This window comes from Bufo bufo, chromosome 6, assembly GCF_905171765.1.
Source record: "Bufo bufo chromosome 6, aBufBuf1.1, whole genome shotgun sequence".
NCBI lineage: Eukaryota > Metazoa > Chordata > Amphibia > Anura > Bufonidae > Bufo > Bufo bufo.
The window spans coordinates 109,389,651-109,415,577 of record NC_053394.1 but is presented as its reverse complement, the minus strand read 5'-3'; the positions used below and the strand labels follow the sequence as shown (position 1 = coordinate 109,415,577).

At 44.9% G+C, this 25,927-nt stretch overlaps 1 protein-coding gene across 1 annotated transcript in view; it reads right to left on the bottom strand.

Moving 5' to 3' along the window:
• LAMA5 (laminin subunit alpha 5) overlaps positions 1–25,927 on the bottom strand; it is a 125,808-nt gene that overhangs the window by 37,563 nt on the left and 62,318 nt on the right. Inside the window, exons 12-41 of the mRNA XM_040438838.1 lie at positions 24,850–24,990; positions 24,526–24,663; positions 24,164–24,298; positions 23,078–23,212; positions 20,680–20,817; positions 20,440–20,492; positions 18,207–18,306; positions 18,069–18,118; positions 16,364–16,469; positions 15,877–15,976; positions 14,182–14,338; positions 11,494–11,632; positions 9,782–9,924; positions 9,591–9,697; positions 8,521–8,674; positions 8,285–8,445; positions 8,101–8,209; positions 7,920–8,017; positions 7,669–7,837; positions 7,439–7,565; positions 7,189–7,328; positions 6,988–7,103; positions 6,438–6,646; positions 5,767–5,971; positions 3,620–3,764; positions 2,939–3,079; positions 2,696–2,857; positions 1,643–1,747; positions 1,468–1,551; positions 1,123–1,353 (exon numbers count right to left, since the gene is read on the bottom strand). Coding sequence (XP_040294772.1) covers positions 1,123–1,353; positions 1,468–1,551; positions 1,643–1,747; positions 2,696–2,857; positions 2,939–3,079; positions 3,620–3,764; positions 5,767–5,971; positions 6,438–6,646; positions 6,988–7,103; positions 7,189–7,328; positions 7,439–7,565; positions 7,669–7,837; positions 7,920–8,017; positions 8,101–8,209; positions 8,285–8,445; positions 8,521–8,674; positions 9,591–9,697; positions 9,782–9,924; positions 11,494–11,632; positions 14,182–14,338; positions 15,877–15,976; positions 16,364–16,469; positions 18,069–18,118; positions 18,207–18,306; positions 20,440–20,492; positions 20,680–20,817; positions 23,078–23,212; positions 24,164–24,298; positions 24,526–24,663; positions 24,850–24,990 — 3,998 coding nt within the window. The remainder of the gene's footprint in view (positions 1–1,122; positions 1,354–1,467; positions 1,552–1,642; positions 1,748–2,695; positions 2,858–2,938; positions 3,080–3,619; positions 3,765–5,766; positions 5,972–6,437; positions 6,647–6,987; positions 7,104–7,188; positions 7,329–7,438; positions 7,566–7,668; positions 7,838–7,919; positions 8,018–8,100; positions 8,210–8,284; positions 8,446–8,520; positions 8,675–9,590; positions 9,698–9,781; positions 9,925–11,493; positions 11,633–14,181; positions 14,339–15,876; positions 15,977–16,363; positions 16,470–18,068; positions 18,119–18,206; positions 18,307–20,439; positions 20,493–20,679; positions 20,818–23,077; positions 23,213–24,163; positions 24,299–24,525; positions 24,664–24,849; positions 24,991–25,927) is intronic.

Here is a 25,927-nt window from a genome sequence, read left to right as displayed (position 1 = left end):
TTATAGGGGCATTATTGCTGGTAGCTCTGTTATAGGGGCACTGTTGTTGGATGTCACTGTTATAGGGGAACTATTGTAGAATGGCTCTGTTATAGGCAGTGGCGTGCCAAAAAGGGGGGGGGGTGCTTCACCCCAAGTGACAGCTTAGGCGGAGCTGCTGGGCCAGCTGCCACACTGTGGAGGTGGACTACAGTTCACTGCGTGGCATGGGAGCCATATTATAATACACACAGAGGGGGCCATTATATGTTATAAAAATACAGAGGGGGTCATCGACAGGACTATTTTTTCCGTCATGTATAACAGAACCGTTATTTGGGCCCATAGACGTGTATTAGGATGGAGCAAAATGGAATGCCTCTTAAAGACTTCCATTTTGTTTTCCATCCTAAAATTCCATTATAACTCTGTTATAACAGAACCTATAACGGAATTCCAACTCGCGCTGTCCATTTGATAGCGGCTGCGCTTGGATATCGAAGCTGAGTCCCATTCACTTCATTAGGTGGAACTGTTAGGGCTGTTTCACACGAGCGAGTCCATTGCAGGAATCACGCTCAGTGTGTGAGTGTGATCCTCTGCTCTGGACATGCAGGACCGCACGGCATTATCATGATTTATAATGCTATGTGTCTCTGCTTGACCTTATTTCAACAGAATCATACTGACAGCTTTATGTCACTATGATTCTGTGGAAAAAAGGCCATGCAGAGACACATAGCATTATAAATCATGATAATGCCGTGCGCTCCTGCATGTCCAGAGCAGAGGATCACACTCACACACGGAGCGTGATTCCTGCAATGGACTCTGGGAACTCTGTTCTTGAATACCTTTGTTATAGGGGCACCGTTATTTGATGGCTTGTTTATAGGGGCACTGTTGTTGGGTGGCTCTTACACGGGGCTACTACAGTTTGGTGGCACTATTATACAGACACTGTTGTATGATGGTACTGTTATAGGGACACAGTATCATGCATTATATAACCTGAAAATATTATCCCAACAAGACAAATATATCCTTATTTAGAAATAAGCCCTCATATGGTTATTCCATGTGGAGTGAGGAGCCACCTACAACAGCATTGTAGCCTTGGGTTAGTGAGAGCACTTAAGGTACCTGACAGGAGTCGCCGCGGTAGTTGGCAGGGCACATACACAGCTCCACATTGCTGGCCTTCACTCCAACACCAGTCCCTTGACCAATTTCCAGAACAACCTGCCACAGAGACACCATGGAGGAGGACTGGGAATTCAAAGCTCGAATATGCAGTGCTTCCAAATTTGCCAAAACCATCATGATGTCCTCACGGGATACAGGATAATTGGTACCAATGTGAATGAAGTTACTCTGCAAACCAATGGAACAATGGACAATTATGGATTCAGATTATCCTTTCAGCCTGAAAAATTACCAGTGTTCTGTCATTTACCATACTGATATCACCAGGCTTTGCTGACTTACCTCTATAAGCTGGACCTGGCCTCTGTGAATGTCTCCGGGTAGAGGGTATTTTGGCTCCAAAAAGGCAATGCTCATCTGGTTTCCCTGTGGAAGTAGACAAGAAACATTTGAATTAATTTAATTCCAAGTTCTAAGATGTAAATGCTCCAATGTAAGTTGCATTCAGGCATTATACCTTTAGTATGATGTCTGGCCGCCGCTCCACAGGAATGTAGATCTGATCTCCTCTAATGGCTTCAGAATTCAGCTCATACCTCAAGAACCCGCCATAAGAAAAAACCTGTAGTCACAGAATCAGATGCTTAACCTTACTAGAAAGTAAGCCCCATCACATTGTTAAAATTCCACCCAGCACTTTACAGCTGTGGATGCTTAAAATAAAAGTTTGGATGTGCAGAATTCATTCATTACTACATGCAAAAATCATCACAAAACCACCACACTAAAAAGTGTGGCACCAAAATTCCCCATGTTCCAATAAACATCCTATTCACCGAGAGGACAAATCTTTTGGGGGGATGCCATGGACCCCTTCACATATATGGGTTACATCCAGATCAGGTTTTTTGAGCCTCAACTGATATAATTGGATGCTAAAACTGATACAAAAAAACATTTTTATCAGTTTTACACCTTTTTCTACTGCAAAATGAACAGATCAGACTTCATCAGTTGCCTTAATTTTTTTAAACTATCAATGGGATTGGTTCTTTGATCATTTTTCCTCCTTGGTTTCTATGACATGCTGGAGGGAAGAAAAATGGACTGCTGTATATATGTAAAGAGGCGCTAACAGAACGAAACAAAAATACCCCCTATATGTGAGCAGATAGCCTCTCTTGCTGGTAATAGTGTTTTGATATGAAGAAAAATTCCTGACCTCCAACCCCAGGATCACTGGAGGCTGTAACAGGGAAGAGATGAAAATAACAGGCTGTGGTCTTTCTTCCTGCTCTCCCTTGCAGCTCACCCTCCTACCCCTTCTCTATACAGACACAGTGTCAGAAAGCAAAACTTTTCCTATTGCTTCAAATGAGTGTTTCACAGTAAATATTCCACCTAGAATACTGGTCCAGGCATCACTCAAAAGATTCTGGATTTTAACACGATACAAAGGTCTAAGCTCAACTACTTAAATTCTAACCATGGCAAACATTTAAAGACATGACATATTACAACCCTTGTATTGGCAGTGAAAGGGTTAAGGAACTGGTAAGCCTAAACTCACTCGGTCTCCAAGGTAGCTGCGTGGTGCATGCCAGTAGAACTCCTGGTAGACATCAGGAACATCTCTCAGATCAGCCTCAACGAGACCTCTGTGAAGAAGCTGTGTGATCTCCACCTCCTGGCGATCTCCTCCAACCAGAACCCATCCTCTCATGTCACTAAACTGTAAGACATCAACAATGAGGCTAAAGTGTGAGGGAAAGTAGGGGTTGGGGTACGTTACTGTAAGCATTATATTCCTTACCTCAGTACGATACTTTGATCCAGAGTGGCAGCGATCAGTGGCTCCAAAACAGAAGCAACGGGTACAGCCCTTAGGATTGTTGGCATCCAGGAAGAAAGTGCCCAGGCGACACTGGTCACAGTTACGACCTTCAACGTTTTCCTACACACATAGACCATAAACGTAAAGGGGTTGCTTGGGTTCTAGATACTGATTTGATATTGCTGAATGCATTAAACCCTGAGCTGCTCCTAGACCATGTGACCAATGAATGTGATGTCACATGACCTGGACTGCAGTGCTCATGGAGTGCTGTGGCTTCCCCATACACCTGATCAACAGGGGTCCCAGGAGTCGGTCCCCCACTAATGTCATATTGAAGACCTATCCTGATGTTAGGCCATCAGTATGAAAATCCCCTTTAAAAGGGACCCTGCATTCTAATCTTTCATATGAGTACCCATTACCTGTGGGCATCTAGATGTGTTACCTAAGTGCTGGCATATACTGATACATGTCACCAACCCTTCCACTTCAGTGCCAAGGAGTCTACAAAAGGGCCACCGCTCCCCAGCACTGGAACCCAGTCTCAGTAATTTCTCAACTTTCACCATGCACTTGGGACGAGGGGTTTAATGTCGCCAGCAATATCAAACTCCACAAATGTATGATACAATGATTTGTGCAGGCTCCATCCCATACCTTGCAGAGACATCGCCCTGTAACAGGATCGCATATAGTTTGCTCGGTGCCTGCCTGGTTGCATTCACAGAGTCTGCAGTTTGGGTACCCATAGAAACCAGGTGCGCATTTTTCACAGCGACGTCCCATGATGTTTGGTTTACACCTAAAAGAACAAAACGGTCGCAAATGTTAACAGCGGATGGAACTGCTGCATAGTAAAGCAGAAGGCTATTCACGGCCAAAGTGAAGTTCAAAATGTTGATCCTGGAGGACTTAGAAGTGATTTATGGGAAGTCAAAGACAGACAGAGCCAAACTGTCACTTATCGGACCGTGAAGTTCCGCAGTCCAAATAAAACCTGTAGAATTGTGAAAGCATCTTCGGATGTGACTAGATATGATGCAATTAGTATTAAACATGTGAAACAATGTATTTGCTAAGATGTTTGTCATGACAGTGTAAATTTAAAAGAGGGTTATATTCATGTATTTAAGTAAATGAGCCTAAAGGCGGGTTTACATGGCCCGATGGAGCAGGCGATTGTCGGGAAGTGTTCCTTCCCGATAATTACCTGCTCGTCAGTGGAGGTGAAGCGCTGTATTTGCATGCAGCAATCGCCTCCATTGCTTGGGGATGAGCGATGGCTACTGCTATCACTCGTCCCCATACATACTGATTGTTTCTAGGCAATAGATCGCTGTTTACACTGCGCAATCTGCTTCCCAGAAACGATGATTGAGGTGTGCGCAGCAATAACCATATCACCCGATGAACAAGCATTTCACTTGTTCATCTGGTAATCCGTGGCACCTTTTCACCGGCCAATTATCTGGAATGAGCGTTCATACAAATGTTCATGCCAGATAATCAGGTCATGTGAAACCGTCTTAAAAGGGGTTCTCCAGTAATTCATAAAATGACTGAAAATACTTAAAACTTACTTTATTATAAATATATTCCCAAATACCATACATTAGTTATCGTTATAATGGCTCATTTTGTCTAGGAAGCAATCATCAGAGGAAATAAAATGGCCACTGTCCTATTAGTACACACAAAACCTGTCCTAATCACTCAGGAGGACAAGTTACTTCAGAACTCTGAGCTAAATAGCTGCCTCATCCTCCTCTCTGCTCTACTTGTCAGGGATTATGATTATGAATCTCTGTAGGAAAGGCATTCTTGTGGAAATATGAAGTATACAGAAGACGGACAGGACAGACTGTGGTAATGTGAGGCTGTAGTAATGTGAGACTGTGGTTATGGAGACTGCACACAAGTGCTGCTGCTCATTAGTCCCATTCCCACCTCCTCTCTGTACTTCATGTCTCCTCATGAACTCCATTCCCACAGAGCTTCAGCTGAAGATCTTATTATCTGTATGCAGGATCATGATCCCTGACAAGCAGAGCAGAGTAATATCAAATTAATATTTAAGTATTTTCAATATTTTTTTTTTTACGAATTCCCAGAGAACCCCTTTAACACATACAACCTATAATCAGGAGCATTGTTTCTACAAGAAATCAGCCATGTTTTTTGTTTTTTTTCTCAACCCTTAAGCCTGTACAGAGTTGTTCAGTTGGAGGTATGCTGTAAGGATTGAGGAGCGACTATAACTGTGGTTCTGACCCAAGAATACAGAGAACAGATCCAGTGTGGCTTTTTGTACATTTCATGTATAAACACTGAACTCCCAAGAACACCCTTTTAAAGGGTATGTTTTGAACCCAAATTTGAAATGATTACTCCACAATAAAAAAAAAATGAAGCCACTTTGCAAAGACTCTTGATCAAATATAATCCTACCGTGTGGTGTATACAGCTCCTCTGCAGACCTATTTGTCTCTATATTTACTGTGTGCTCTGATACTGCAGCCATGCATTACTCCCACCTGTGCCCTCTTTTTGTTGATATGCAAACAGTAGCATAGGGTGCAAAAGAAGCAGGATAAGACATGACTGCAGGATGAGATGGCACAGAAGGTTATTTTTTTTCTTATCTATAACCATGGAGACACATAGGTCTGCAGAGATGCTGTGAACCATAAAAACAAAAAAAAAGGACAAAATTAAAAAAACATGAAATAAATGTGACCGGAGAAAGATGAACACAAATACTTCCATTCCGTCTTACTCTTCGGCATGATGGCACCATCACTTACGTGCACTGGCCGGTCTGGATATCACATCCTGGTTGGGTAAAGTTCTGCAGTCCAATTTCAGAGCAGTCGCACTCCTCACAGCCCACCAGGGGGTGACAGCCGAATGTTTGGGGCTGGCATACTGTGCACTCTGGTTTCACAGTGCGCGGGGGACATATGCACTGCCCGGTCACTTCATCACACAGGCGCGACCCACAGTCACAGGCTGAAACAGAGGATGGATACATCGTGAGTACAAAGCAAGGATACAGCAATAAAACACAGGAAGAGGCAAAGAGACAAAAAACAGAAACCCCCCTCCCTTAATAGCTGAGGGTTTGTTACAATTGTATCCCGTCTAGACAATCCTTTGTAAGCTCCAGAGCCTGGACTTCAGGATGATACATTATACCTACCAGGAAAAATTACAGCAAATTATGAGGATAGGACAACGAGATTTGTGCTACCTATGTATGTACCTCACAGAGGACAAGTTAGACTGAATACAGTTGTAACAAACCCTCAACTGTGAGAAGTGTTGTGACTATAGTAAAGATTATTGCTATGTCTATGGCCCCCCTCTATGTTGGTACAGAGAAAACATCACAGAGCTTTCCAACCACGAGTGGATATAATGGACCGCACGACTCTGGTATGGAACATCATAGTCCTTGGGGGAATCTGGAACTTACGTCTGCAGTCAGGGAATCCCCAGAATCCTGTGGCACAGCGGGAACAATCTCTTCCTATCACATTAGGCTTGCAGGAGCACTGGCCTCCATATGGCTCACAGGTGGTGCTCAGAGAGCCAGCCTCATGACAATTGCAGGACTGGGCCCCATTGTTATAGAAGAGAGACAGAGAGATTGCAGCATCTCTGCAGAACTTAGAGGTGGCCGGGCTGAAGAAAAATACACAGAAAATATCAACAGGGGGGAAAGATAAGCAGCCGTTTTCAAACTTACTATACAGCTACGATGGACAACCGATTTTCATAAGTCAGGGACCCCTGCTATGAAAGATGTAATGTATGGAGGAAGTTGGAAGTCCTCTAGATTTCTGTGGTCCAACCTATATCTTTCCAGCTTGCATGGAAATACAGCCACAGGCTACCAGGGTATACAGAGGAATTGCAGTTCTGCACCAGCTGGAGTACACTAGGTTACATGTATGCCCATCAATGTCACTACGCACAATGATTAATCTGAGATGACCAAAGAGGAGACTGATAAGGAGACTTACTTGCTCTGGAAGCTGTTGGCTCCACACTGACTGATAAAGTTGTACGATTTGTCCAGTGGTTCCTCCACCAGGTAAGTGGAGCTGTAACTGTCCTCAGGAATGACCAGAATGTACTCCTAACAAAACAGGCCATAGACAGGTCAACCAGTGGGAGAGGTTGGACAACTGACCGGATGACACAAGAAACCTCCCCTCACTTACCAGCCAAATGATCTTGCCATCCGGGGCACGGACGCTGACTGACAGGTCATTATCAACCACATCTAATATGGCTTGATCCTCAGAAAGGACCAAGCTGCGGCAGCCATAACCATGAGGACAGTACGTAGCATTAGCTGAACCTAGCATAAAAATAAGGGAAGGAGGGCTTTACTTCCATATGTTATACACAAAATCATCAATAACAATGGATTCTTGCTTCATGTAGTCACCTAACATCCTAACCCCTCACCTTGCCATATGCGTCCTCCATGCACTCGTACCTCAACAGTAAATGAGGGCTGTGAGGGTTGATAGTAGTGGATAATGAAGGCGTAACGCCCAGGGGTAGGAACATGGCCATTGAAGGTCACCTCCGTCTGGTTGCAAAAGGAGAGAGAAATAAAAAGGTCATCATGAGTGATATTTTATGATACATAAAATTGAGCCCCTTTATATTGTACATATGCACAAATCACAAACCTCTGGGGACTGCAACCGGATCAACTTAGTAGCATCTACAGCTGTTGGAGGCAATGGTGCAGGGTGGAAAGGCACCTTTTGGCCATTGTTGGCATCTGTTCTAGTCTTCCCGTCAGTCAATACCACTGACTGAGAAGGTTTATGGAATCTTGAAGGAGTGCAGGAACCACTGTGGACAGAGATATCAGATGAGAAAGCAGCCATGGATAAAAAGTGAATGTGATACTCAAGATACAATCAGCAGACTGTACCTGCTAGGGTTGAAGGCTCCATGAATGGCAATGCAATGAACTCTTGGCTCAATGTACTCCATGGTGTACTTATCAGCAGGGACCAAGAAGATCTTGCCCTGGAAGAGGAACATATCAAGAATCAGCATAATGCATGGGTTTAGTGTAGTCATTAGTAGAAAGTCTCCCCTTCAAGACTCACCAAGTGCAGTTGTGTCTTATCTGCTGAGAATCGAATGGTCACTTCGGTCGTTAAATCAAAAAAGGCTACCTGCTGCTGGGCATCCAAAGCCACCCCACGGCACAGGAAACTGTAATACACATGTGATCCAAGTCAAATCCTGAATGCTCCCACAAGAAAATGAACATCTTGAATGTAGACTGACCTGAACTTGCAAGGGTAGAAGGTGAAGGTTCCATGCTGTGGAGGGATCTGTGGAGAGTTTACTGCTACATTGGTTGTCTGAAGGTCCTCCTCATTGCCATATTCAACAACAACGGCGTAACGACCGGGGTGGGGGACTGGTAGGTGGAACAAGACCTCAATCTAGAAGACAATATGTAGGTTAAGGGTAATGCTTATGTGGGTCAGCCATTAAATAAGAGGTGGTACCATACTCACATCACTTCCATAGCATCCAATCAGTGGTGGATGTCGTGGAGTTATCTGCTCAGTCTGACAGGGCCGTGGAAGACTATTATCCATGCGACAGACCCCATCACTGCCTTCCAATGATGGAAATTCATCAAGGGAGAGATATTTGTACAGAAGGCAACTGGAACAAATAATGGATGCGCACACTATTAGGGTACGGCCACACGGTGAGGATTCTGCATGCAGTTTTTAAAGCCAAAATCAGGAGTCGATCATAAAAGGAAAGTATAAAGGAAGTATAAAGGACAGATACGACTTCTCCTCTATTTTGAATTCACCCCTGGTTTGGCTTCCAAAACTGCATCCAGAAATGAAGTGTATGTAGCCTGGAGATGCACAAACATATATAAAAATACGACATGATGCAGCAGCTAATCCAGATGGAACATAACTTTCCTATGGTGTCAATATATGTAGATAACTGGTCGGCACTGCGGTGTAGTAGCGTGGCGGTGCACGTTTTCACGTTATGGTTCGTGCTGCTGATTTGATGTTCACTCATGTATTTGTATATATGTTATTCGCTACATTGTTGCACTTGGGGGTGGAGTTATTGTGATGACGTCAGTTCCTTTGTATTCTGGCGGTCTAGTTAAAGAAGTTATTTCTTTACATGTGTGTATAGACTGATGAAAGCACATAGTGCCGAAACGCGTCACTAGCCATTGATATGTGACCAATAAATCTAGCATTCTGAAAGCTACCTTGTGCGAGTGCCGGTCCTTTCTATATTGCTGTTTCTTATGGTGTCATCATACAAATACAGATGTGGAATACTATATAACTCTTGCACTCGGCCATGTAAACTACCAGCTTAATCTCTGCATGGCGGTACATCCCCAACTCTTTCCACACCAAGAATTAGGGTGCATCCAGCAGACTGCCCTGCAGTGTGTTTTTAAAACAAATGACCACAGTTTTCTGATGCAGTTTTTGGCCATGTGGCTATAAACTGCATTGTAAAATGGGCACTTTGTGGTAAAATGTCACATTACTGGTGCCACTCAGATCATATGATAAAATACATATTTTCTTACTTTTGATTGCTCTGCTCCTGGGAGGGTGAGTAAGTGCAGGCCTCAGTCACTTTCACCTGGAGGATCGGAGCCTCGTAGTAAGCACTAGGAAGCAGGACCAGATAATCCTAAGAAAAAAGAACAGGTATCAAGAGGGAAGACTCAACCCAAGGTACGAGCATACGCCGCATGTGAAGAACATGGGGTCTTACCAGAAGCACATCCTCAACCTCAATCACAACAGACCATGTGTTAGGATTCAGGACAAAGGGTTCACCAAAACTTCCATGTGGAATGGTGACAAAGGCTGGGTCTTTGCTTGGAGGAAAGACGATCTGCTTGATCTGTTCAGAACCTACAAAAGGAATAGGGTAAGAATTAGTTCTTTTATCTTGTAACCATGCAGGGGATCCCAACTTCCCAAGCCCAACCGCTCTAAAACTTTCTAAGGTACTTTGTGTTTCACCATTTTCAAGATCACTGCTTGCTAGCTGTGAATGGAAACATTGTCGACATCTAGAGGCTGAAAACATGTAAGAACTTGTGCCAAGATTGAAACTTAACCCCTGACACAGGATAGGGGATAAGCATCTAATCGTTTGGGTCCTACTGCTGGGACCTCCACCGATCATAAGAATGGTTGGGACCACACTGCTGTACTCAACTATCTCCGGCAGTCCCATAGAAAATGAATGGAGTGGCAGCGCATCGCATGACCTGCTACTCCATTCATATGAGGGAACAAGACCCCGTTCTGGTTATCAATGGTGGTCCCAGTGGTCAGATACTGTGGATAGGGGATACGTTTCTCTCCTAGTATAACCCCTTGAACACTTCTCACAGATGAGGGTTTGCTACAAATATATCCGGTCTAGACAAATCTCCGTGAGCCAAACACTTTAGACCTCAGATATGTTTTTCATGGGCTAATGCATTCAGTTTGTGTTTGTGATGTGTTTAGCTCACATAGGACTGTCTACACTGGGATTCATTGTAGCAAACCCTCAGCTGTGAGGGGTATAATCTGTGGATGCAAACAGCACTTTTATTCAGTGACAGCAAGATGACATATCAAAAAAAGAGGATATGGAACGGATCTCTCACTGTCCAAAAAGATAACAGACCACCTCCCTCATGACTGCAGAGAACCTGTCGGGCGATGCTGATGGGTCTGGCCATCTATCCATTATGGCAATCAGCTGTAAGTTAAGGCAAACCTGACACCAAGCATTTCCCTACAGCTCCACCACAGGAGAAATCAGGCATTACACAGTTCCTATTGAAATCAATGGGTTGTTTTGTGTGTGGAAGTGCCTGGTCCTCCAGTTACCTCCATCATTGGAATCGCTCCCTTTATGACCAGTCTGATACCAGAGTGGGTCTGGCGGGACAATGACACCATGAATGGAAGACATCATTCTAACTACCGTCCAGGAGCTACAGTTGTAAAACATCCCATGGCTATAGACTGGCTGACAGACATTTTAGGGAACTCCCAAATCTTACCTGCACTATTATTATAACACTGCTACCTGTAAAGTAATAGATGCCAATGCCAGAGGTATATTATGGAATTGTTATTCATGCAGTTCCGCAATACACAAGTGTCCTGAATGTTTTAGGTTTATCACAAGTAATGACTTTTCACAGTTGTCTTCTGATCTGAATAGTTTCTAAATGTTCTTCTCCCACCCAGCAGAGCTCTGTACAAGGCTGATAGATTTCACTGCCTGTAAGTCACGTTCCAGAACAAATATATCCCACAGGAGATGAGAACGGCTTCGTTTACATGACATTTGTGACTAGAACAAGGGAAAGATCTTATGTCCGCACTCGCGCCCCCTCGCCTAATGATTCTGCAGCGAACAGCCGGACTGTCTGCCCTGTGGAATGCACCGCTTCTCAGTGGCTGCGAGATACTTACAATTGGCACAAGCGTTAAACTTCTTCTCTTCAATGAGTGACACCTTCCCGTAAACGCTGTCGACACCACGATTCACATATCGAAACACAACTCGGAAGAGGTCGGGGGATGTCACATTGATTGTCAAAATGACCTTAGGCTGTGAATAAAGGGGAAAGTAATATAATAAGTAGAATGCTATATATACATCTATACAGTGGTGTAAAGAACTGACTGGGCCCCACAGCAAATTTTTTAAAGGGCCCCCAAACCCCAGCAACCCTCACTCTTGTGGCTAGTCAAGATAGCTCTGTCAGACCAGGCCTGGGAGCCGCTCCACCCGGTTCCTACAGAGATATACTGTATGTCATGTCATTGTACAGTACAGACCAAAAGTTTGGACACACCTTCTCATTCAAAGAGTTTTCTTTATTTTCATGACTATGAAGGCATCAAAACTATGAATTAACACATGTGGAATTATATACATAACAAACAAGTGTGAAACAACTGAAAATATGTCATATTCTAGGTTCTTCAGCCACCTTTTGCTTTGATTACTGCTTTGCACACTCTTGGCATTCTCTTGATGAGCTTCAAGAGGTAGTCACCTGAAATGGTTTTCACTTCACAGGTGTGCCCTGTCAGGTTTAATAAGTGGGATTTCTTGCCTTATAAATGGGGTTGGGACCATCAGTTGCGTTGAGGAGAAGTCAGGTGGATACACAGCTGATAGTTCTACGGAATAGACTGTTAGAATTTGTATTATGGCCTGGCCTCCACAGTCACCGGACCTGAACCCAATCGAGATGGTTTGGGGTGAGCTGGACCGCAGAGTGAAGGCAAAAGGGCCAACAAGTGCTAAGCATCTCTGGGAACTCCTTCAAGACTGTTGGAAGACCATTTCAGGGGACTACCTCTGGAAGCTCATCAAGAGAATGCCAAGAGTGTGCAAAGCAGTAATCAAAGCAAAAGGTGTCTACTTTGAAGAACCTAGAATATGACATATTTTCAGTTGTTTCACTCTTGTTTGTTATGTATATAATTCCACATGTGTTAATTCATAGTTTTGATGCCTTCATAGTCATGAAAATAAAGAAAACTCTTTGAATGAGAAGGTGTGTCCAAACTTTTGGCCTGTACTGTACATTACTTATCCTGTACTGGTTCTAAGTTATATCCTGTATTATACTCCAGAGCTGCACTCACTATTCTGCTGGTGCAGTCCCTGTGCACATACATTACTTATCCCATACTGATACATCCTGTATTATACTCCAGAGCTGCACTCACTATTCTTCTGGTGCAGTCCCTGTGCACATACATTACTTATCCTGTACTGGTTCTGAGTTATATCCTGTATTACACTACAGAGCTGCACTCACTATTCTGCTGGTGCAGTCCCTGTGCACATACATTACTTATCCTGTACTGATCCTGTATTATACTCCAGAGCTGGACTCACTATTCTGCTGGTGCAGTCCCTGTGCACATACATTATTTATCCTGTACTGATCCTGTATTATACTCCAGAGCTGCACTCACTATTCTGCTGGTGGTGTCACTGTGCACATACATTACTTATCCTGTACTGATCCTGTATTATTCTCCAGAGCTGCACTCACTATTCTGCTGGTTGAGTCACTGTGTACTTACATTAGATTACTTATAGTTTACCTACTGATCTTGAGTTACATCCTGTATTATACCACAGAGCTGCACTTACTATTCTGCTGGTATTGTCACCATGTAAATACGCTACTTATCCTATGCTGATCCTGAGTTACATCATGCATTATACTCCAGAGCTGCACTCACTGATCTGCTGGTTGAGTTACTGTGTACATACCTTACTTATCCTGTACTGATCCCGAGTCACATCCTATATTATACTGCAGAGCTGCACTGACTATTCTCCTGGTGGAGTCACTGAGGATCATTTTCTCAATGCGCAAATATGGCAATGAAAAAGTTGCAAACCCCCTTTTTTTACACCCCTGCGATAATCTATAGTCCCATGGGCATTTTTGTGCTGTCTTCGAAACTTGGAAGTGGCGGGAACTGGGCAAGGACATGGATCCTGGCAAATTTACTAACATGAACGCCTGTTTCCAGAGACTGGAGTGTTTTTGCTCTCCAGGCGCATGGATGCACCTAATATATGGAGAGGCACATGCCTCATCATAAATTATGTGAATCTTATGACAGCGCAGGGGGAATCCAAGACCAGCGAAAAAAAGCCGGTCTTAGTAAATGACCCCCACTGTGTACAAATATTATATTACTGATCTGGAGCTATAGAATGTGCAAGAGTTCATTCACACATGGCAGACCTATTGCAGAAATGTGACCATTCCATTCATCTGGATGGAGCTTGTATAATTCCAAAAGCTTGCTGCCAAAACGATGCCATTCAGATGTAATATTTCCAGTAGTTTTCCATCACAGAAATTTCAGCAACAAATCTGCCACGTTTTACTCCAGTGCTGCATTTGCAATTCTAAAGTCTTTCAAGCTGAAATCTCCCAGCATTCCATGCTTTTCACAAAGCTTGATCTAGAGATTTGTATTCTGGAAAGTGTTGTCTTTACCTGTACAGTAACTGTACAGTCATCTGTATGCAAAACTCCCCCCCCCCCCCCCCAATACAGGAGTTCAGTTAAGCTGTAGGGGTTCGGTAACCAGCTTGCTGACTGTTTCCAAAGTTACCTGGTATGGAGACATTTGAGCATATCCTCTCCAGCTGAAGTTTTCAAACTCCAGAGGGTTGTATCCAAAGCGGACTGGTCTTCCGTCGGTTGTTCGCCCATCTTCCACTTCAAATTTCAGGTGATGCAGATCTGGAAAGTAATAGCTGCCAACTGGTCTGAGAAATAAAACCAAGCAGAAGTTATTTCTTGGTCTCTAATAACTGGATTACAATATAGAAGTCACCAAATTACTATAATTTCAATTTCACATGGGGCTTGTAATCTCACATCCAGCGCCCCCTGCACATTTCTCCTTGCCCCTCCCTGGTGCGGTCCTGCACACAGCACTATGATTACCTAATTAAAGGGTTATACCCATCTCAGACATTGATCAATGTCAGATAGCAGCGGGTACCGTCTCTGGGAACCATTCCTATTTCCAGAACGGGCCTCCCTAAATGAAAGCGATCACGCTGCGCATGCGAGGCATGTTCTCCTTTCACTTCTATGCGAGTTCCAAAAGTAGCTGAGCAATCGATCTCAGCTATTTTTTGAAAGCCCATAGCAGTGAATGGAGAGCCCACTGCGCATGGACAGCCACCTCTTCATTTATTGCTATAGGACTGCTGGAAAAATTCGAGCCATCGCTTAGCTATTTTTGGAACTCCCATAGAAGTGAACAGAGGATGGCTGCACTTGCTCGGTGCACTCTCCTTCGATTTGTGGGGCCCGTTCTGGAGATGGCATCTGTCTGACATTGATGGCATATCCTAGCAATATGCCATCAGTGTCTGAGATGGGAATAGCAGACGCCCTTCCACCAAAGACAGAAACATTTATTATTATTAAGTCCTTTTTTGCTGGTCTTTTTCATTCCTTTTACGCTGACATTGCTTCAGGAAGAATTTATGACAGGGCATGTGCATTGTCATAAATTAGGCCCATCTTTGGTAGTCCTTGTGGCTGCTGGAAAATCTACGTTGCTTTTTGGCACCTTTTACACCTTTTTCTTGGCATAAAATTTATAAATTTACAAGTGTTGCAGTACTGCCATGTTGTCGAATGCGGCGTAAAAACGCCCCTGCGACAAATATTGTCACATCGGAGTTTACACCAAAAAGAGATGTAAAACTGATTGTAAATGACTCCCTGTGTCTATACATAAATCCCCCCCTGTGGACATAATTAGTGCTCCTCGTACGGTATTATTATTTTATACCTGGAAGGGATCACTGATCATGGAAACTGTATAAGGAAAACATCTGCAACTTTCTAGTATACAGCAAACTTTAGGTTTCACTTTCTCCCCATTTTCTAGCTATGTGCTTGGTGTCAGTGAATGGAAACATTTACTTGCAGAGACTCATAACTATCATGTCTGCTTTAATAGTCCTTCACTGTTGGAATCAGTGGGTTTACAGCCTTGAGGTGTAGATAAGAAAGTTCCATTCTCTGACAGCAAACACAGATCTTGATATAGGATCATACGATTATTGATACTTGTGGTCTTCACTACTTTTCATCCACGGTGATCACCCGCCATGGCTGCAGCTGACTTTGTACCGGACAGAGGTCGATTTCAGTGTAATTTAATTAGAGGCGGCAGCTGCCACAGCGTGAGTGACAAAACGGGAACCTACACATCCAGCCAGTAATACAGTATATTAAATACATTCAGGCGATACATTAGAAGCTTCCTCTTGCAGACACTCACTGGTTGCACTGGGGACCTTGCACATTCTCACGGCACTGGCATTCACCGGTCCTCGCGTTGCACGCCAAGCCGACAGAGCCTCCGATATCACACTGGCATCCTGCGGGGGGTGAACACCTGGTTAGTTCATTCTGCCGGGCTTAGGAGGCGGCGTGAGGATATTTATAGGGATGTTTGCTCTGGCATGCGGAGGTGGCATCCGCTCCTCTCAAAGGGAATTAAAGAGGAATTTCCAGATATCCAATTAGAGGGGAATTAGCCACCCTGAAAGAAACGGGACAGGAGACCTGCACTCAAAAAGTCAAAAGAGTTTAAAAAAAAAGAAAAAAGTAGAGGGCTTGTGGTGACAACTCCTTTGCTGGGGCTGAAATGTGCTCAGAGCAGTAGTCACTTCCCTTCCCCCACTCCTTTCGGCAGCTTTCTGCCTTGCACAGTAGGGGGCAGCACAGAGTATGGGGTGAAGTTCTTTTTTAGAACAAGAGCATACCCTTGCACCCGAAATAGCTGTCAGGCTTCAGGTTGTAGAATCCATCTTTGCACTTGCTACACGATCCGCTGCATATGTTGGGTTTGCAGAAACACTGGCCAGTCACCTAGTAAAACAGGGAAATGTTACTTACATGGATCCGTCCTCTGTGCTGACGAGCTTCAAAAGACCTAAACACATCTATCCACACGGAGGAAGATAACTAATACTGGGTGAGATTTATAAAAACTGGTGTAAAGCTGAACTGGCTTAGTTGCCCATGGCAACCAATCAGATTCCACCTTTCATTTTCCAAAGGAGCTCTGAAAAATGAAAGGTGGAATCTGATTGGTTGCTATGGGCAACTAAGACAGTTCTACTTTACACCAGTTTGATAAATCTCCCCCACTACATTTTACTCATTTATAGTCGATTCCCACCATAATAAGTGATAGTACATGGCCTTTTCTGGCCCCTTACTTACAAATTAGTGGGTGCCTGACCAATCCTGGGGGCCACTGTACTAGTAAAGTTGTATGGCCACCTGTACAAGTCTCCCTTCACCCCCCTGACACAGCCCATTTATATTAGGGACTTGTGGGACCCCCACTGATCATTTGCCATAAGAAGGTAAAATAACATTTGTACGGTTACTGTTCCTTTAAACCAGAAGCGGCTGGCCAGCCAGACACAATCAATCACTCGCTACAGCCATCAATGTAATGGATAGGAGAAAATCGACAGAATAACTTCCCCCTCGCTGAGTCGACCCAGCAGTTCTCATTAGTTACATCTATCTGAAATTACACACAGGCCCCGGTGGTTTATCCCTCACCTCAAATAATCTCTATTTCTATAGTACATAGTCACGTCCATCGCCCCCTGATAACTCCCCAATACCCCACACAATAGGAAATTAAGCGTCTGACTCATTGGCGAATTCACAGGCGAAAGATTTATTACAACAATTTCTGTGACTCTCCCATTCAGCCCGATGAGGTTTGCAGAAATCCATGTACTTTCTACAGATACAATGTCATTTCTGCGTCAAATCCAACCTGTGCAATGTATACTGACCCTATAATGCGTTGCTGACCCAGGTGCAACGCTCGTGCGTCAAAGCAGCGCAAGCCGCATTGGGTCAGTACAGATTGGAATAAAATGGGGGTCATTTATCAAGGGACTTGTTTTTGATGGTTGGGCGGGACAAGATCCGAGCGGGGACGTGTTGGGGGCCGCGTCGGCCCGGACTCCGGTCACGGCAAATTTACTGGAAACAGGAGTACATGTTAGCTAAAAACTATGCCTGGGGCTGGAGTAGTTTTTTTGCCAGGCACACAGACGGTCTTAGATTAGACTAATTTATGACAAGGCACATGAGCCTCTTTATAAATTTGGCTAATCCTCCACCAGCACAAGGGGAAACAACAACTGGTGTCAAAAAGCCGGTCTTTGTAAATGTGCCCCAATGTTTCCATTCACATTTCTGAGAAATCATACACCAAACCATATTTCAAATCGTTATATGTGGTTCTTCTGAATTTTGTGACCACTAGGTGGCGATGTTCTGTTGCTCTGTGGGTATATTTTTGCATCTGACCCCAGTAAAACCATATATAGGGTTGCAAAGCTCTAAAAAAGGCAATACATTAGACTCCTTGTGTATAATACATGCCCATAGGGCTAGTTTATAAAATGGACAGGGAACATTAAACGGTTTTCCTACCTGCCGACACTCTCCAACTCCATTTATTGTCCCTGAGCCGCAATCACATCCTGCAGGAGGTACAGAGAGAGTTGGTCTGAATATTTAAAAGGTCTATATTAGTGGGGGTTGGGAGGACATTGGGAACGACCTCCTTACGCTTGCAGCCTTCGGGGTGTTCAGATGAGAGGTCCCAGTATAAGGGTTTACACTTGTCACAAGCCGTGCCCTCCACATTCTCCTTGCACTCACAGGAGCCCTGAAGGACAAAGAAGAAGAAGATGAGGCTAAGAAAGATCCATAGGCGGCTCCTCATACTAGTCCATAGAGGAATGAGCATACTAGTATTGTAAGAGAGGAGATGGTCACTCAACCCTCAGACCTGCTTCTCTCCTCCCATGGCACAGTTTTGCCCTCCCCGCACCTTTAAAGGGCCAGGGACTGCCTGATAACCCTTTGGCTGCCTGCAAAGCTCAAATCATCACCATCTCTGCCTGTGTGATCTCCACTCAATGACACATGTCATCCGATGCCAGAGACTGAGTGCATTCCAAATGCTTCCTCCAAGAAAACAGCTGTGACCCTGCTGTGGGACCCTGCTCCGTTCTGCCCCTCGTGTCTTCACCCACACGTCACTGCTACAACTAATGCAAGCTCACCATGGTCTCGAGTTCTCCACAAGTTCAACTAATGAGCCCTTTACTTCCTCTTCCCAATCCTATTATAGCGTCCAGTCTAAGGCCCCTTTCACACGGGCGAGTATTCCGCGCGGATGCGATGCGTGAGTTGAACGCATTGCACCCACACTGAATCCTAACCCATTCATTTCTATCGGGCTGTGCACACGAGCGGTGATTTTCACGCATCACTTATGCGTTGCGTGAAAATCGCAGCATGCTCTATATTGTGCGTTTTCCACGCAACGCAGGCCCCATAGAAGTAAATGGGCCTGCGTGAAAATCGCAAGCATCCGTAAGCAAGTGCGGATATGGTGCGATTTTCCCGCACGGTTGCTAGGTGACGATCGGGATGGGGACCCGATCATTATTATTTCCCCTTACAACATGGTTATAAGGGAAAATAATAGCATTCTGAATACAGAATGCATAGTAAAATAGGGCTGCGCAGCCGGCATCTCTTCTGTCTTTAACTGTGAGCAATAGGACCTTTGATGACGTCACTACGCTCATCACATGATCCATCACCATGGTGATGGATCATGTGATGGACCATGTGATGAACGCAGTGACGTCATCAAAGGTCCTATTGCTCACAGTTAAAGACAGAAGAGATGCCGGCTGAGCGAACAAGTGGATTAAGGTGAGTTAAAAAATATATTTTTTTTTTAACCCCTCCAGCCCTATTGTACTAAGCATTCTGTATTCAGAATGCTATTATTTTCCCTTATAACCATGTTATAAGGGGAAATAATACAATCTACACTACAACTAACCCAAACCTGAACTTCTGTAAAGAAGTTCGGGTCTGGGTACCACAGTCGGTTTTTTATCACGCGCGTGCAAAACACATTGCACCCGCGCGATAAAAACTGAACATTGGAACGCAATCGCAGTCAAAACTGACTGCAATTGCGTTCCTACTCGCGCGGGTTTGCCGCAATGCACCGGGACGCATCCGGACATGCCCGTGTGAAAGAGGCCTAAGAGACAACTTATTAGACGGACAACAGCTACTTAAAGTGCAATAAAATCCCCCACCCAACACAAAACAATTCCGCAGTATATAACATAGTGGAAAACTCAGTGAGGCATCCTAATCATTAATATATGTGTTTCTAGAAAAGCTGTTTTGTCGCAATGCTTGCCCAATCCCATGTGATTTTTCTTCACATTATACACTGCTTGCTCCCGTATAGATCGACACACTTGACACTCAGGACTCTTTGGAAGCCATAACATTGAGTGTCACCCAGCTTTCCCCAAAACAGATAAAAGCAATAAAGGGGCTTTGGGAAAACTTGTGGACCTCTATGAGCAGGCATTTCTGTAGTCACCCAGCTTTGTTTAAGACCTAATGCACACCACCGCATGTGATTTGCAGTCCCCAAACCTACTGATCTGCAAAACACCGCTCCAGAAAGTGTGCATGCCGCCATCTCCCCCCCACAACTATAGACATGTACAATAAGAATAGGACATGTTCTATCTTTTTAGTGGGCGGACATAAGGATGCATTTTTTTAATTAATGGGTCTGCATCCATTGGATGTGGACCAAAAGTAGGGTTTTGTGCAGGAGGCCTAAAACAGATATAACCAATCTTCTCCGAGATCAGTAACCCCCTTACATAGGCCGGTGACTGCACTGCTTGTATCAGCTAAGGGACTATTCTAACTATAAGACACTGTCCAACGAGTTGCCATGTATACTTACCTCTGGAGGATCTATGCTGACAGAGGTAGATCCAGCCGGATTACAGGGTCCCACTGAAAAAGGAAGATAGACATAGAACTGACAAACGACATTTCTTAAAGGCAGCGCAGGCATTACTGAATTCAATGTATGCGGTAAACCCCTTTCACGCCCCCACCCTGAGGTCCTGCACTAGACATAACCCAGTGTATTAGTTCTGCCAGGTACATTCCTTCAAGCCCAGTCCACCTCCTTCTTTACCTTCACAGTTTGGAAATCCATATGTTCCGCTGGCACAGATGTCACATCTCAATCCGGTGACTCCAGGGCGACACCTGCACTGTCCACTCTGTGGGTCACAAATGCTGTTGGGGGATCCTTCTCTGGAGCAATGGCAAGCTGAAGAAAGAAGAGACAGAATTTAGGTTGAAAAGCTGCAGCTATCCCAGAACTACTCACCCCATCATGTCAGAGCATGCCTAAACTCATGGATTATGTCTATGTCTAACACAGGGGTCCCCAGCTCGAGAGACACATGTGGTTCATGAGCCCTTGCTGTGCGGCTGTCTGCTATATCCGAACATTTGCGGTGGGTCTAGCAGACCCGCAATACATTTTCTGTATGGCAGGGTAAAGCTGTGTGACAGGAGGAGCTATAAAAGGCTATAACAACGAATCGCCTGCCTCCTCCTCCAGCGCGTGACATCACTGCAGCCCGAGTCGTCCACGCGGAGGTCCAGTCCATGAGACAGTCCTCGTAGCTGGCATGTCCATTGTCCGACCAGGGCAAAAATGGCCCTCATCTCACCCCAAGCCTGCCCTCCAGTGGCATTGCTGGCAGAATTGCCAGGGAATTGTGCAGTGAACTCGCTACGTGTGGATGTAGTCCTAAGGCTACTTTCACACTAGTGTTAATATTTTTTAGTACTGAGATCCGTCATAGGGACTCAATACCGGAAAAAACACTTTCATTTTGTCCCCATTCATTGTCAATGGGGACAAAACATAAATGAACAGAACGGAATGCTCGAAAATGCATTCCGTTCCGTTCTCATACCGGAGAGCAAACCTCAGCATGCTGCGGTTTTCTTTCCGTCCTGGGATGCGGAGCAAAACCCGCAATGGAAGTCAATGGGGACGGATCCGTTTTCTCTGACACAACAGAAAATTGATCCGTCCCCTATTGACTTTCAATGGAGTTCATGACGAATCCGTCTTGGCTATGTTAAAGATAATACAACCGGATCCGTTCATACCGGACGCAGATGGTTGTATTATCAGTAAGGGAAGCGTTTTTGCTGAATCCTGCCCGATCCAGCAAATACGCTAGTGTGAAAGTAGCCTTAGGCTGAAGACCGCGAGTAAGATGTGAAGCATAAAGTGACATTGATGCAGATTTACAACCCATAAAACATGTCACTTTACGCTGCAGGTTTTCTCTGTAACCTGTGGATGAGATGTCATCACTTCGCTGCCACTGTAAGTGCTGTGGGATTTTCTGCCTGCAATTCCACTGTGGAGAATCCTCAGCATTTAAAGGGAATCATCTGTCACCAGTTTTATTAAGGGCAGCATCTACTAGTGGCAGATCCGCTATACTAGGTCACGTTCTTTAATTGCCCCAGCACTTTTTTCTAAATCTTGTATTGCAGAGCTCCAGCACATGCCGATGAGTCCTCATATTCATAAGCTCCTGGTTCTCCCAGCCCACCTGCCCCTGAATGCAGTAGGAAAAAACTGTCAATCAGTGACGGAGAGCTAGGAGATCAATGATAAAAAAAACTCCAGCAATATGCGATTCAATAAGAGTGATTTTTAATTGACGGTGCGGCAATTTTACACGTGATGTTTCGGCCACAAAAATAGGCCTTCATCAGACTAAAGCCGCTTTTACTACTGCCTGGGCGGTGATGGTCGTCGGGTAATGCGCAGAAGATATCCGCTGCTATGAAAAATCAGCCGCTAGGAGAGGCGGGAGCTAACGGATACAGGGACCCATCGGTATGCACTGGAGCTGTTAGGACAGATTCCCTTTAAAGAGGACCTGTCACCCCCTGTCATGTCTGTTTTAGTAACTACTTACATTCCACATGAATTAACAATTCTGGAGCATGTATTCATAAAACTCTGTGTGGTGCCATTCCTGTATTACTCCTTCTATAAGTTTATAAATAAAGGTACAACTGGGTGTTACCAGTTGGGGGTGTGTCCCTGCACAGTCTGACACTGGTAGCACTGACAGTGGCAGGCTATGCAGGGACAACACTCCCAATGGTAACACCCTGTTGTACCTTTATTCATAAACATCTAGTAGGAATAATAGAGGAATGGCACTACATAAAGTCCTAAAATTGAATGCGCCCGAATGGTCATTTCGTGCGGAATACTAAAACTGAAATGTCAGGAGAGGCGGCAGGTCCCCTTTAAGCCACGTGTGGCCGTGCCCTAACAGTTTCTAAGATTTCCAGCCATTTCCGATTGGTTATATGGCTTCTACGATCTCTTTGTGTTAAATGTGGCTTGTTACTTTCTCTCAGGATTGGATGTGGCTTTCAAGGTCCCCCAAAAAAGTTGGGGACCACTCATTTAATAGAATAGAAGAGAAGTGAAAGATCATGTGCTCCCTCTAGTGGCTGTAGAATTTGCAATGAATACGCACGTGTACAAGAAGGGAACCCATAGTAGCCAGGGGCACACTGGTTGCAGGTGGGTCCAGCATAATTGGGGTGACACTGGCAGTGTCCAGTTGGAGTGCAGTTATTGTCCAATGCTCCCCGACGTTCACATGAACAAACTAAGAAAAAAATGAAATAAAATTAGAAATTGTTCTCAAATTGCTAATTCCCATCAGTAAAATGAGTGGCTGATGAACTGTTAAAGTGTAATTACGCACGCAATTTTACATATGGAAATAATCTTTAGGCTTCCTTCTTACGGGCATATTACAGCTCTAAGGAGGTGCCATATATTCAGCATCAAGAGCGGTTACTGTCCTGAGACTTTGAGCTCACAAACCTCCGCATTCCCTACTGGTTCAGTGCCTGCCAGTCATTCAGGCATTCGATCATCCACAAATTTTGATAATGTGGCACAGGGCTCTGATAATCTTTAATGTATCAGCATTTTATATTGGTCTTCCTACACTTACATTTCATATACTTCACTGTGGCTATCCAATAATCCAGAATATTTGATAATACGCCACCTACCAGTGCACACTGACCCTAGACTAAGTAGCTATTCATAGAACATGTAGACAATTTTTGTTGGGATTAAAGGGGTATTCCCATCTGAGACAATGGGGGCATATCGCTAGGATATATCCCCTTCGGCTGATAGGTGCGGGTCCCGAGAATGGAGCGGGGTAGGTGGTGGCCCAGAGGATCCCGGGCCACCACCAAGTGCTCTCACTATAGTAGTGAATGGGAGCACACCGCGCTTGAGCGGCCATGCTCCCATTCATTTCTATGGGGCTGATTGAAATAGCTGATCCAGCGCTCTACTATTTTCAATGGCCCCATAGAAATGAATAGAGGAAGGCTGCGCATGTGCAGTGCCCCCCACCCCCCCAGAACTTTCGGGGCTCCGTTCTCTGTCTAGGTGCAGGTCACAGAGGTGGGACCTGCACCTATCAGACAATGGGGGCATATCCTAGCGATATGCCCCCATCGTCTGTGATGGGAAAACCCCTTTGATTACATGTTAAGTAGAAATCCGCTGGGTACTGAATAGTGATTTATCATACCTTGGCAGTAGGGGTAGGAGTGATATCCCCCTGAGCACTGCTCACATCTAGGACCATCGTATTCCGGCTTGCAGTAGCAGCGCCCTCTCTGATCGCAGCCTTCGGGTAAGGTGCCTACAGCGCTGCATCCACACACTAGCAAAAGACACAGTAAACCTAAGCATTGCAGTAGCTTGGGAAGCCATTAGGTGGCGACAACACTGCTAGACTATACTATACCAGCACCCACCAAATCCATAAAATCAAGCTTAATAAATGGGAAGAACCAAGCAAAGGCAGGAAGTGCATAGTGTCCCGGCCATTCATTCCAGAAGTGTATAATACATTACAGGTCCCCAAACCACTTCAGAAAAAGGACTCACACTGGCACAGGGGGTAACTGAAATAGCCTGGAGCACATCGGTCACAGAACGTTCCTTCGAAGCCGCCCCGACACACACACTGTCCGGTGTCCTTATCACAGCTCCCATCGTACACGCCAGGTCCGGAGCACTGGCACTCTGCAGGTCACAGGAGCATAGCGTAAGAAAAGGTCGGCAGGAGAAAAATATGAAATTCAATGGAAAAGACAAAGGGACACAAAATAAGGAGGGGGCAGGGAGAGGAGTAGTACAGTGATTTAGTACCCCTCATAGGATTTGTGCCATCTGCACCATTACTCCTCACGGCCATATTGGCAGACTCACCTTGGCAGGTGGCGTTGTAGTAGCCAGGGGCACATATGTCACAAGCCTCTCCCTGGAAGTTGTACTTGCAGATACAGCTGTCGGTAAATGGGTCTCGCCGACAGGCGTTTCCCTCTGTTCCAGCTACGTTACAATCACAGGCTGGGGAGAAAGATAGAGCTCCATCACTGGCTGCGCAGTCTGTACAGTCATCCATTATACAACCTACAGGGCATCGACCCCCACAGGATTTAGATCGAAGCCGGCCTAAAGTAGTGCCAAGGGGCAAATCTGGGTGATGCCTCATTCATTTTAAAAAGGTCGAAAACCAGTCCTATTCTGGCCCTTCTGACAAAATATTACAGAGAGTTTGTTACAGTGTGTCATAGTAGGTAAGAACTATGTCCAGGAAAGGAGAGAGATTTGAACTGCAACTTTGGCCTGTTTCTCACTTCCAATGTTAATTCCGGTATTGAGATCCGGCAGAGGATCCTAATACCGGAATGAAATGGATCCGTTTGGATTTTGCACATCAGTATGCATCCGTTCCATTAGGATGCGGTTGTGTGAAATCAAAACGAAAAAAACGGATCCATCACTAAATACATTGAAGATCAATGGGTGACAGATCTGTCTTTTTAGGCTCCTAAAAAAATGGATCCGTCACCATTGACCTAGGCTACATGCACACGAACGTTGTTTGTTTCCGTGTCCGTTCCGTTTTTTTTGAGGATAGGATGCGGACCCATTCATTTCAATGGGTCCGCTAAAAACGCGGACAGCACACCGCAATGCACAAACACAGTTCGTGGGGCAGCCACAGAGGATCGCAGACCCATTCACTTTAATGGGTCCGCAATCCAGCCATAGGAGATGTTCTATCTTTTTGCGGAATGGAAGTACGGGACGAAACCCCACGGAAGCACTCCGTTGGGTTCCGTTCCGTGCTTCTGTCCCGCACCATTCCGCATCTCCGGATTTGGGGACCCATTGAAGTGAATAGGTCCGCATCCGTGATGCATAATGCCCACGGAACGGCAACCGTGTATTGCGGATACGCAAATGCGGTCCGCAATACGGCAACGAGGAGGCCTTGCAT